Source organism: Ustilaginoidea virens, chromosome 4, assembly GCF_000687475.1.
Source record: "Ustilaginoidea virens chromosome 4, complete sequence".
Classification (NCBI taxonomy): Eukaryota; Fungi; Ascomycota; class Sordariomycetes; order Hypocreales; family Clavicipitaceae; genus Ustilaginoidea; species Ustilaginoidea virens.
Genome location: NC_057319.1, coordinates 4,111,460 through 4,123,775, shown reverse-complemented (window position 1 = coordinate 4,123,775; position 12,316 = coordinate 4,111,460). Strand labels below are relative to the sequence as shown.

General features: G+C 56.3%; 5 protein-coding genes across 5 annotated transcripts; 2 read left to right on the top strand and 3 right to left on the bottom strand.

The window, feature by feature from the left end:
* Positions 1-1,124: 1,124 nt before the first annotated feature.
* UV8b_05576 (uncharacterized protein) lies at positions 1,125-1,511 on the top strand (the record flags this gene model as incomplete). The annotated part of the gene is made up of 1 exon (XM_043143073.1): positions 1,125-1,511. One exon carries the CDS (start codon positions 1,125-1,127, stop codon positions 1,509-1,511), a length of 387 nt encoding a protein of 128 aa, XP_042999006.1.
* A 952-nt stretch (positions 1,512-2,463) lies between these two features.
* Positions 2,464-4,105, bottom strand: UV8b_05575 (uncharacterized protein; the record flags this gene model as incomplete). Its single annotated transcript, XM_043143072.1, has 2 exons — positions 2,464-3,953; positions 4,081-4,105. 2 exons carry the CDS (start codon positions 4,103-4,105, stop codon positions 2,464-2,466), a joined length of 1,515 nt encoding a protein of 504 aa, XP_042999005.1.
* A 1,550-nt stretch (positions 4,106-5,655) lies between these two features.
* UV8b_05574 (uncharacterized protein) lies at positions 5,656-6,522 on the top strand (the record flags this gene model as incomplete). Its single annotated transcript, XM_043143071.1, has 3 exons — positions 5,656-5,661; positions 5,815-6,210; positions 6,346-6,522. 3 exons carry the CDS (start codon positions 5,656-5,658, stop codon positions 6,520-6,522), a joined length of 579 nt encoding a protein of 192 aa, XP_042999004.1.
* A 397-nt stretch (positions 6,523-6,919) lies between these two features.
* On the bottom strand, positions 6,920-8,784 carry UV8b_05573 (uncharacterized protein; the record flags this gene model as incomplete). Its single annotated transcript, XM_043143070.1, has 2 exons — positions 6,920-8,609; positions 8,696-8,784. 2 exons carry the CDS (start codon positions 8,782-8,784, stop codon positions 6,920-6,922), a joined length of 1,779 nt encoding a protein of 592 aa, XP_042999003.1.
* Positions 8,785-11,027: 2,243 nt separating this feature from the next.
* UV8b_05572 (uncharacterized protein) lies at positions 11,028-11,499 on the bottom strand (the record flags this gene model as incomplete). Its single annotated transcript, XM_043143069.1, has 2 exons — positions 11,028-11,246; positions 11,386-11,499. The coding sequence occupies 2 exons, from the start codon at positions 11,497-11,499 to the stop codon at positions 11,028-11,030; spliced, it is 333 nt and encodes a 110-aa protein (XP_042999002.1).
* Between the last annotated feature and the right edge of the window lie 817 nt (positions 11,500-12,316).

Genomic DNA, 12,316 nt, shown 5'->3' with positions numbered 1-12,316 from the left:
GGTCTCTGCGGCGTTCATGTATTTCCATCATGGTTCATCACGCCTGATTCTGCGCAAAGCGGGTCGTCAGCTGTCGATCCTGGCGTGTCTTGGTCTTGTCTCGGCACCCGGCCTCTTTCCCCCTTTTTTGCCCCCTCCCAACACGAAGAGTGAGTGTGCCCCCGTGTCTTCAAAGCCCCCTGCTCCATTGCCGCTGGGCTGCGGGACGGGTTGTGGGGGGTTGGGGAGGGGGAAGAAGGAAGGGGGGGGGGGGGGGGTGTTCAGGGCGGCTGGCCTGGATCGAGCAGGTTGGAACTTGGGCGGTGGGTTTGCCGTTCCTCTCGGCGTGACGCAGGCGGCAAAGGGACATCAAGGAAGCTGCGACGGCCTCCAGAGTCAGCTCGTTGGAACCAGACCCGCCCCGGACGCGAGACGCCGCCATGTCGACCCGGGGAAGAGCACGGCGACGCCAACCCGGACGACGCCAACCCGGACGACGCCAATGTCGCCAATGTTCAGTGGCTCAAGCCAGCTTCCAGCTGAGCGGCCTCTCCGGTCAAGAAACAGCCCCGACGGGGGCCAAAGCATGTCGACGTCACCGAGGCGCCCGCCTCAACGGTCCAAGTGGGTTTCTCAGACACCCGCCCGTCGATCCATCAATCCATCAATCAATCCATCAATCAATCAAGCCGCTCCATGACCACCATTCTGCTGCCAAGCCACCATCCATCCCCCTGCTCAGCTTTCTTTCGCACGGGCCACGCTCTTGCTGGCGACGACGCCAGAGTATTGTTCCAACCCAACCTCCCCCCCCTCCTCCACCTTGTCAGTGACAGACGGGTCTCTCCGGGGGGCCACCCCGCTGGCGTTGCCGAGCCAAGAGCCGAACCTTGCTTGATTGAGTTGCGCGGCCACCCCGTCGTACGAGTCGAGGCATTTCAGTGTGTAGACCTTTTTTTTATTTTATTTTTTATTTATTTATTTTTTTTTATAACTATTTTTGTTCTTCCCCCTTGTCGGCCATCGCGATCCCCATTCGTTTGCTGGGTACGCCCTTTGATGGGTGTTGATGGCAGGCCCAGGCAGACGTCCAGGCATGCCATTGCGGCTTTGCTGTGTTGTGCATCGTGTCGTATATTGTGCCCATGCTCGCGGCTGCTCATGTCCGCGACAGCACCGACGGGTGTGAATCGACCTCGGGGCATCATCTCCTGACGACTGCCGCCGGGGCTGAGCGAGCAACCACCACCATCCGAGCAAACCATCAAGCAAACCCCATGGACAGACAGCATCCCCCAAGCCTCCCCCCTAAAAAGCGGTGCTCAACGCCGCCGCACCCCCCTGGAGCCGCAGACGCAGCCCAACCCACCGACCCGACCCGCCTCTCCAAACGAGCAGCCATCACGGCCACCAACCGCCGTTTGAACACGGCCCTGTCTGTCTGCCACTGCCAGACTCGCTGCTGGCTCCCAGTTGCCGCAGCATCAGACAGCTTCGTCCAGAGGCAAAAGGCCCGCCACTCGTCCAAGTAGCCCCCGCCGTTCTGCCATGCCACGCCCTCCTCGCCAGCGGGCTCGGGAACTACGCCATGCCACGGGGGACCGCGCTTGCGCGACGACCCCTTGATCACTCCGGGTGTGGTGTGCATAAAGGCTGAGCATCCGGTGTCGTGTCGAGGCGGCGGGTTTCGCCGCGCCTGCAAACGGAACGAGTCGTACGTACCCAGCGCCAGCATCCGAGTTTAATGCCTCATGGGCAAAAAGGGCTCCGCGGCACTTTGCCTCGGGGGAAACACGGACGCCCGTGGCCGTGGCCGTGTACGCAACCCGCCAGGGCGGCCTCCCGCCCGCTGCTTTACTTTGCTGCTCTCACAACAGGCCGTGCTGCCGACTCCCATCGTCAACAACTCCCAAGAAGCAAGCTGCCGTAAAGAAACGCGGCAGGACATGCGGCGACGGGAGCAAGGCCGTGTCATCTATCGTTGGCCCCTTTCTCCTCTCGCATACGCCCGGGCAGCCAACGCGGCAGCATGTCAAACAGCACCGTCACGTCACGCCAAGGGTGCTCCCGTGTGTAGTATAGTATGCGTGGTATAGTGTAGTGTAATGCAGTGTTTCATCAGGCACTCGTTCGAGGCAAAACAAACCATGGTTTTCTTTCCATCTACCGCGTCCCGCGATGCACGTGCCCAACCCATGCCTCTTCAGCCCCGTTATCCGTAAACGCCTCCCAATGCGACGGATGTGACGTTGCCCTTAATCCATCCACGATACAGACCCAAAGGTCGCAGTGTTTCGTTCCCTCCGTACTAACGGCTGAAAAAGACTCGTCAAAGTGATGCCTTGAGCGCCAGGACCCATGCTCTAAAACACATCCCAAGTCATCAAAGCTTGAGTCGCATGACAAAAAGAAAAGAAAAAAAGAAAAAAAGAAAAGAAAGAAAGAAAGAAAGAAGGAGAGAAAAGAAACTCGCCTGACGGCACCCTAGACGGCGACTCCTATGGCAGAGCCTTCCGGCAAGCGTCGCCGCTTCACCTTGACAGGCGAATGCTGCTTTTCGCTTTCGGTACCCTCTTCAAGGCTGCTCCCGCTGCAGACTTTGGAAGGGACTTGCCGTTTTCGCTTCTGATCCTTGGTCGCGCCGCTCTCGGCGTCCACGTCCCAGGTTTCCATCCGAGTCGGATCAAACTGTCCGACGATTTCCTCGCCCAGTGCTCTGCCCAACCGCTCCCGCAGCCCTAGAATCGGCCAGATAGGCACCCTTGTATACTCTATCCTGATTCCCGGCGGCACTCCATCGCCGTCAAGTTGAGGGGCTTTCCAGGGTTCGTGGAACCTGTCCAAGAACTGCGCTGTGACGTGGCCTGTGTACACCATGAACTCGGCTCGGTCATTATTATGGGTGAGAATCCTCAGTTTGACATCGCGAAACGAAGGCCGTTGAGGCGCCCCTTTCGACGGAGACCACTGCGAGTCTCGGCGCGATGATGGAGCTGGTGCGCCGTAAAAGTGACGCTGCGCCATGGCGAGAAAGATGGCTACAAAGTGCGCGTCGTGATCAGGGTTTGTGGGTAACAGCGCCTTTGCCCTTAGCTGCTGGAGGCGAGCGACGGGGCCGTTCCAGTTCCTTCCCGGGCCTGATACAATGCGGAACAAGTTCTTACGCATTGCCGCCAATCGGTTCCGGCCAATGTAACACATCATGGGCAGATTGGCGGGATTGCGTGGCCCAGAGGCCGAGCTTGCGGACGAATTGTACGAGTCAGCATGGCGAGTCGATATTGACACAAAGGAGCTCTGTGTTGACGGCGCGGTATCCCCCGGATACTTCCACATGACTTGCGTGCGCACCGAGTCTCGGTATACGCGGTCGCCGAAGAAGATGTGCAAGTCTGGCAGGAGCTGCGGCTGGCAGAAAGCCGCCGGCCAGAGCGTTGATAACACAGTGTTGACAGCATGCGAGTTTAGGACCGGGTGCAGTGCGTCTGGTAGCAGTATCTCTGTCAGGGCATCGCTCAAGGTCATGATCGCTTTGGACGGTCGCAAGTGGCCCTTTGAAGGCGGCGAACCAGGCATTTTCTCGGGCAGTGGCCGGTCGCATGGCGGCAGCTCACTGAAGCTAGCGCCCAGGAGTTGCGAGTGCACGTCGGTCCAGCATATCGGGCGGACAAATAGCGAAACGCCGGCGTGTTGATGCAGCAGATGGAGAAGGGAGTCGTTCTCGGGCCTTGAAATTCGCAGTCGTCCGCGACGACCGCTAATCAAAGGCCTCGACGTCTTTTGAGACATGGCACCTGTTTCAGGTACAGGCGTGGTTGACGGCGGCAAGCTGCCCGTCGGGGAGGAGGTGGGGGTATTGACGGCTCGTCGTGAGGTGAGGGTCGGTGACAAGCGGTTGGGAGGCGAAGCAGCAAGCGCAGCTCGATCGGCGGCTGCGCGATGATGTGACGGAGATGCGGTGGTGCTGTATGCGGCTGTACGACATGCAACGTTAGAACGAGCGCGAATCCACGCCGACGATGTTGGCAGAAGCGAGATTTAAACGAGAGGGTATAGGGCATTGGTCTCTGAACATGAACTCTAGTCGAAAAAAGAACGGACCTTGGGACAGCAAGCATTGATCCATGAAGGGAGTGGTTGTGTCCGGGCTTTGAGTGATTCGGGCGTGCTTTGTTTGCGCGCAGCCCTTTAGCACTAGTTAATCGCAATGTCTCGGTGGCGTTTTTTGGGCTGAATTTGGCGTGGCCAGTTGGGGGGGAACACCCCGCGATGATACGCGCACAATCCCAGGGGGGCTGCCCACTAAAGACAGTCGCCACCTCGGCGCCAAACCAGGACCAAAGCCCCTTCAATGTTCTGACCGCAAGAGACGGACAATGAAGATGAAGCGCAAGGGGCGAAGGCGAGGAGGAAGCCAGCCAGCCAAGTCGCTGGTGCCGACTGTTGGGAGAAAAGGGTGGGGGGGGGGGGGGGAAGAGCGGATGGAAGAGCAAGGAAAAACAAAAACGCCCAGATTCTGCGTGACAGAAATGGAAAGAGCGAGTGACTTTGAGCGTGTCATCATCACGGCAGGAGCCAAATGCAACAACAACTTTGCAGGCAGGCGGGATAAATCACCTTTAGGAGGTCTAGGTACCTACCTACAGGCAAGGCAGCAAGCACCCTAGAGCTGCCGAGCTCGGAGTGAGTACCTGGCAGAGTCACGCGGGCGCACGCGGGCGCACGCGTCTGAGACAAAAGGGCACGGCGAACGCGACCTTTGTGCGCTGTCACGTGAATTTAGGCACCGACCATGGAGCCCTCGATAAGCTGGGCTGTGCTCCGTCTTCCGTAATCACGGAGCTATGGCCATATGCGGCACTGGGCAGCCACCTGGTTCGAGAGCAATTTCAGGCTCACCCAAAGGACCTGCAACGACCAGACAGCACGCGGCAGGCGTTGCTATTGGGTAGGCGGCAAGTCACCGGGCCTGCTTGTCGGCGACGGCGGCACCACCAATCGCCGAGCGTCGCGTGTGTTGTGTTGTTCACGGAATGCTCCCATGGTCCCGAGTAGTTCGGAGCCTGACCTGCCTGGCGTCATGCGTTTGCATCTCGATGGTGTTTCGCGCAGCGTCTGTTCCGCCCTCATGACAAGCCCGAGTGTCACTGAGCGCTTTTTCCGTTGACCGCGTTGTGAATGTCGTGTCGGGCTGTTGCCGTCAATGTCAAAGGTGTCGGCCTCGCGGGGCGAGTCGCAGCAAAGCTCGTGATCGACTTCATTCCAGGCGATGCCTCGTTGCTGGTCATGGACTCGGTGAAGCGGCCTTGAAAATTGGCAGCTTGCTGGAGCGGGTTCGTTGCTGACTTGGCTGGCACGGGAGGGCCACGAGGCCCGTGGAAGTTCAAGCCATCATTGCTTAATTTTCTTGGTTACCCGTATTTTGACACCAGACGGCTGTCGGGTAAACGTTCATGCCTTGCGCCACGCCACTTATCGCTGCGGCTGCCCCACCGCTGAGCCACGTACAGGAGCTGCCAGCGCCCCACATAATAGAAGCCGCCCAGCCCCGCTAACGTGGGATGGATGGGGCTGGGGCATCGCGCAACTTGAAGCAGGCAGCTCATCACCAACGCACAGCGTCCAACGTATCGTATCCTCATACAAAGCCGTCTGCAGCAGCCATTGCTCTCCAAAATGCCGGTGAGTCCTGCACCCAAATGGAAACACTACACCTTTCCTCCATCTCTCCCTCTTTCGCGACAAAAGGCCTTGGTCCGTTCGCCGTGGCAGTCCGCCGTGGCAGTCAGTATTCAACCATGACCAGCTGACCAACAACCAACAACCCCCCCCTAGGCCTACAACTCCATCTTCAACGACGATCCCAACCCTCCCCGCCTGGTCGGCAACTTCCCTCTTCTCCCGCTGCGCACCAAGACCCGCGGACCGGCCTACACCCTACCCATCCCATCACCCCCGTTGCCCGCCGACCAGTCTCCCGACCCCGACAGCGAAAGCTACGACATCCTCGACGAGGTCCTCTCGCTCTTTCGCGCCAACACCTTTTTCCGCAACTTTGAAATCCAGGGCCCCGCCGATCGCTTGCTCGTCTACGGGATCTGGTTCCTGAGCGACTGCCTTCAAAAGATCAAGCCTCACGCCACGGCGAGGGATGCTCAGAAGGAGGTGATGAACCTGGCGCTCGATCTGAACTTTTCCATCCCTGGGGATCCTGGGTTTCCCCTCAACCAGGTGCGTCGGTCAAAGGTCGCGCACGCCGCCCTCGCCGGAACCTGCCGCCGGGGGACGGGGGACGGGGGAGGGCGAGAGGAGGGTTACTGGGGCGCGACGATTCCTGTTTCTTTCATGCAGACTGACATTGAGTAGATGTACGAACCCCCAAGGGATAGACAGGATGCTGAGCAGCTCCGACAATACATGTCGCAGGTTCGGCAGGAGCTTGCGGCGAGGTTACTGGCACGGGTGTATGCCGACGATGAGACAAAGCCGAGCAAGTGGTGGCTGAGCTTCACCAAGAGAAAGTTTATGGGTAAGGCGCTGTAGAGCTGTTGACCAGCTTTGACGAGGCAGCTGAGTTGTACATCTTTTTTTACCGGTCGGTCAAAAAGGCACAAAAAAAAAAGAGAAATAAAAAAGAACAAAAGACGCGACGCGAGATTTCTTTGGCACCGACTCGCGCATGGCGATGCCGCCGCGCAGCAATGTTCAAAGCACCTCTCATCTGATAGCCTGCTCCGTTGATCATGATACCTTTTTTGTATTTGCTTCTGGGTATCGCTCCTCCTGTTTTATTTCCAAGCTTCCCACCACAAAGCGTACCCGAAGCCATCCCGTATCCTTAAAAAAAAAAAAAAAAAAAAAAAAAAAAAAAAAAAAAAAAAAACTCCGTTGGCAAAGGACGTGCCAACATGCCCGAATATAAGAATTCGTCAAGATCTATTCATTGCTTCCTCTTCTGGAACTTTCCCCTGGCCGAAACCCTCCCCTCGGCCGGATTCGTCCTCCAACCCGTAAACAGAAACCCGTCAGCCCCTCCTCTCCCCGTCATGAAAGGATGCGTTCTCCCCGGTAAAACCTGCCATCTCCTCGCCCTGCTTGTCTGCACTGCTGCGCCTAGCACCAGAGTGGGGTTGAGAGGAAACTCCCTGCTCCCTTGCCATCGATCCAGTTCAGCCTGCGATTTCCCTTGGGCCTCTGCCGGGGGTGACTGCACCCACGCTGCTCGGCGACCGATGCTGAAGCAGTCCACCAGGTGGGCCAGGGGCTCGACAGTAGGCGAATAGATGGCTATGGGGGAGCCACCAGCCAGGAGGGGAAGCGTGTGACGCAAGACGGAGATGGGATCCATTGTGCTGGCCACTGCCAAGCCAGAGAAACCCCCCGCGCGGGTAGCGTCGACGATTTCGTGAGTGCGCGCCCATCTCCGCCGTTTACGGTGGTAGTTCCCCCTTCTGTTGGGCTTCCAGGAGGCGAGTTCCTCTGCGGGCACGTCGCACAGTTGCTCCGAGTAGAAGACGTCGTCCTGGGGGCTGACGAGCTGAAGCCAGGAGATGGGAAGGAGGTTGGTGAAGAGAGGGTGGTAGGGGTAACCTGGGTTGAGGTCGTTGGCGTCGAAGCCAAAGTAGCGGAGGACGGAGAGGTTGGGCTGCGAGTTGGCGTGGATGAGAGTCATGTTGTTGGTGAGAGCGTAGTGCTCGTCTAGGTCGTCGCGGCGGCGGCGTCTTCCAGAAGACGAGGGCTGGGGACCCTGCGGTGGTGTGGTCTGTCGTTCAGAGTCAGGGCCGGTCGCGTCTGGCTCTTCTGATTTTGGCGCGGGAGCTGGTAGGCCGCCGCGCAGAGGACGCAGAGCAGCGCCTTGCTGCCGTTGCTGCCGTTGCTGCTGCTGCTGCTGCTGCTGCTGTTCGTCGTCGTGCTCCTCCTGGTGTAGGATGCCCATCCTCTCCGCGAGCGCGGCAACCAGCAGGCCTCCCGTGTCATCAACAACCAACCACCTTCCGCCATGAGGCTCGTTCATCCCTTGGACAGGCTCTCCCCCAAAGTGTACATCCGCCCAGCATCCTAGCAGCCCCATCATCTCTGGTCTCATCTCCAGCACTTTCCCGGCATCTCTGTCCTCGAGCAGCCACTTGTTCAGCAGCGTGACATCGAGCGGGAGAACCGTGAACCGCCGCAGGAATTTCTTCTCCTTCAAAAGCTTGTACTTTGCCAGAGAGTACAGTGTCTTCTGATCGATCGCCGTATGGGACAGCATCAGCTTGGCGATAAGCTCCTTGCCCGCGGATGCTCCCTTGCGCTTCAGCTCCTCAATCTCATGTGCCGTGAGCGTCTGCCTTGCCGTGTCATCGATGATTTCTCGATTCGATCGCGCAACGACTTTACCCGCTTCGTCTACAAGAGTAAGCTCCTCGCCCTCGGCTGCGACGATGGCGGCTTCCTCTCCACCCGGTGCGGGCTGTTCGTTGACGTTGGTTTCTGCGAGGGTGTCGGCGTTGAGCTCGGTCGGCGGAACAATCCGTAGGCGGGAGAAGGATTCATGCCGTCTTTTCTCTTCAACTTCGTATGTGAGGTGAAATGGGCGCTCGATGAGCAGATTGCTGGGGAAGGAGCCGTATTTCCCGAGAGATATTGTTCTACAGACGGAGAGGGAGGAGACGGACAGTTCAGTTAGTCTTGGAGCCGAGGTTGTTTTGCGTGGCAGTAATCCAGGGAGACCTACGTGTTGGGGGTGATTTGGAGAAGGCGCAAGTTCTCGTTTGGCAGTCGTAGCACCACCCAGCCATTGGGCTGCACCAGGTTTCGCACCATGACGGCCGGCCAAGTATTGCAGGTCTGACGGGCGGAAGAAGTCTGCGTCTTGCGTGCCTTGGCAGAAAAATTATCGAAGCATCCATCTCGCCTCGGGGGCCCCGCAAGGCTCTCGCCCCACCAGTCTCATTCCTGCCATTCCTGCCGTCTTGCTATGTATCTTGCCGTCTTGTCATCTTTTTGCCGTCTTGCCATCTGACCATCTTGCGCCTCAGTAAAATGCGTAGTACAAGTTGAAGAATTGGGCCGTTCATTTTCAAAGAGGCCATTTGTAAGCTAAATTCTCGCTTTATAATCAACAAGCTCCACCACGGTACGCCCCGAAACCCGTGCCAGGAAGAGGAGACGCTTATTGCCAGCAAGACGGATACACAGCATCAAGTTTCATATAATCGGATACACCAGGTACCTGAGGTACGTAGGTATCAGGTAGGTACCTATGTATGCAGGCATAATGAGAAGCGTCACGACAATGGCACGACGAGGAGCATACGGGACACACAACTGAAATGGAGCCCGTGAAATGCAAACGTAGAAGCAAGGCTCCTGGAGCCAACGACGCCGGTTCGAAACTTGGCGTCACAGGTACAAGGACCGACAGTGTTGGCCATCATTCATCAACAACCTCGCACAAGCCAAAGTGACCTTTGCCATTTGCAGCATCAATTCTCGTGGCCGAAATACCGTAAGCAATCGAATTCGTGGTCGAGACGGAGCAGAGGCCAAGGCCAAAGAGCAGTCGTCAGCGAGCGTGGAAAGCATAAATCGGCACGAGGAGATCAGTCTGTCTATTCGTGAGAAGCAAGCATCGGCTCAGACGGCCAGGAAAGAGGTGCACTAATGGACTGCCATATCGAAGAACTCTGCAACAACAATACAGTTACCGTCATAGAGGCTGTCTTGTCTTTTTGGTTCCCAGTTTAGTCGATCCTAATCAAGAAGAAGGAATCAATTTGATGGGACGCGGCCTGGTGGTTCAGGGTCTTCGGGCTAGCGAGGCTTTGATGCTATCAATATGTATCTGGGTTTCACTTCTTGCCAGACGGCGAAATTTGCATCCTTGTCCGCTCCAAGCTGGGAGACGTGAACACACGACTTTACCAAGGTGCCGACGTCGCAATGCAACCAACTGACTCATGCATGATGCTAAAGGCTCAGTTATTAGGTTTCGTTCTTCAGCGACCACGGGCTCTTGTGCGGCTCAAAGGCGTTGAGCCAAGCCTTGGAATCAACCAGCTGACCCAGTGGTGATGTGGTTTGATTGGATTCTGCTTATTCAACAGCCCATTAGCCTTTTCTTGGTTTCCTGACAGTGAGCCCGTCTTGCCCGGATGCCCTTGTTCTACGGATACCCGATGACGTTGCGAGTAAGTTGAAGTGTTACTAAAGAACAAATCTAGCATTGCCGGCCGGCCAATTTTCGTTGGCTGGAACATCCCTTCCGTCATTTAACCTGGGAAGCGACTCTATACCTCGTAATCCCCCTTAGTTCGGACAACATGTACAACTCGGCCAAGGTGCTATTCCCAGGCGTCTTGGATTCAGATGCAAATGTTCGAGGTCGGCGTGTCGGGGTCTTTGACAAGATGACGGTGTCGAGCATGTCTGCTGCTGTTTGATGCAGATGCATGGGGAAAGCTTGGCGCCAAGTCGAGTGGAGTGGCACGATCGAATGCTGGTGATGCATCGATCGGTAACGAAGTTGACGTATCCATCCACCCTAAACAGTTTATCGACGAGAAAGAAACTTTTCACACTTACACACACGCAGGCAATGAGGGCTTTTTCCCCCTCGTTTTTTCTCCGCCAGAGATTTCTGCCCTCAGTCAATGACTTGGAAAGCAGCGGATATAAAGCGGTCCAATCAGCAGAAAGAGGCCAGTCATTCCTGCGATGACTTAGGTACCTATTCTTGGGTTGTATCAACCCGACCGATATAATACAGACACGAAGCCTCAGCGTGTTTTGAGTAGGTAGTCACGGCTGCTGTCTCAAACTTAGTGGTCCTTCTTGCGGTGCCAAGTCCGTGGTATGTCAGTTTAAAGTCCAAGCGGTGCGGCTTTGAAGTGATTGCGTATCCTGTCTCGGGCGCTGCTCCCACGTTCAACAGTTTGGTTGCTTGAGCCACGTCCCCGACTCAAGCCACGTATGTTTCGGCAGGGTGGGATTTCACTTACGGAAGCTTGTCGGTTTTGTCCAATCGGCGAGGATCCTCACCGAGCTAATTTCCTCATTTGAGCAAATCAAGAAAGCATCTTCTCCAGTATTCCGCATGTGGGGTGTCCACGCTTAGCTTTGCAACGTTTTGCGGCACCTGGTCGCAGCCGCAAGCCGGCGTAGATGATGATGATGATGATGATGATGATGATGACCATGGTATTGTCGTCGTCGTCGTCGTCGTCGTCGTTCATTTTCGGGCCTAGAGTGGTTTCAACTGTTCCAACTTGCTGGACCTCGCCAGTCTATGAACCTGGCCACTGCACTTGCGGCAAAAAGTCCGAACCTTGCAGCTGGATATTGAACCGTTCCGCGGCAAGATATTGACGCTTGCTTTCCTGCCCTATCCAGAAATTAGAACTCTCGTCTTCCCATCAGAAATACCGTCGGCAAATCCTGTGACTTGTTTTCAGCTACCCATCGATTCGAGGTTCGGCGAGCAGAAAAGGTTGCATCTACTTGCAGGGATATAGCGGCTAATAAGTCGAGACTATCCATCTTCGTTCGATAGCTCCAAGACCATCAGAAGTTCCAGTCAATGATGCCGCTGGAATCTCGCTAGCGTTCTTTCAAGTCTCGGCGGCACTATTTTAGCAACATGCAATATTGCAGTTTTGCTTTATTCTGCCATCACTTGATAGCCCGGGTTTCTATATCGATATTCAGCCCTGGTACGAGGGCCATGCCTCTGAAATGGTCGCATCGTGCTAAATTGGCATGCATCATCTCGGAATATGCGCACGTGGGATCTCGAGACATGCATGCATGGACTATATTATTCCGTCGGTAAAATCGGCGCTGGAGGATTGCCCTGTCATGATCAACCCAACCCGAGTTGGGGCGGCAAGGTAAAGAGCGAGCCCAAGTGACCGTGACGGAGGATTTGAAACGACCCCGCGGCTCGCGTTGGATTGGTCCCGTGGTGCTCATCATCAATAGATTTTTGCCATGGGGTCTGATGCCATGGGAGGTAGTCAGTGTTTTGTTTGGATTCACGACGCGGAGAGCATTGATGGCTGGCCCAAGCCTGTGTGCGCCTTGCCCGAGTGCAGTTTGCATAATATGCATACGGAGTCAGTAGTATTTATGTTATGTATGGCTACCAGTAGCACCTGCCTGGGTTGGGCTTTGCAGGCCCAGCCTGGTCGCTCCTGCCGCAAATCCCTCGCGCATGATGACTTCGCCAAGCCTTGTCCAGACTCCACAACCCCTTTGACTCTTGAGCATCAAACAAGCTTGACCAAAGACGGACTTGGTTTTCCTTTGACTGCTTACCTCGCTGTGCACCACCTTGCGAGTATCCCAATGAATCCAA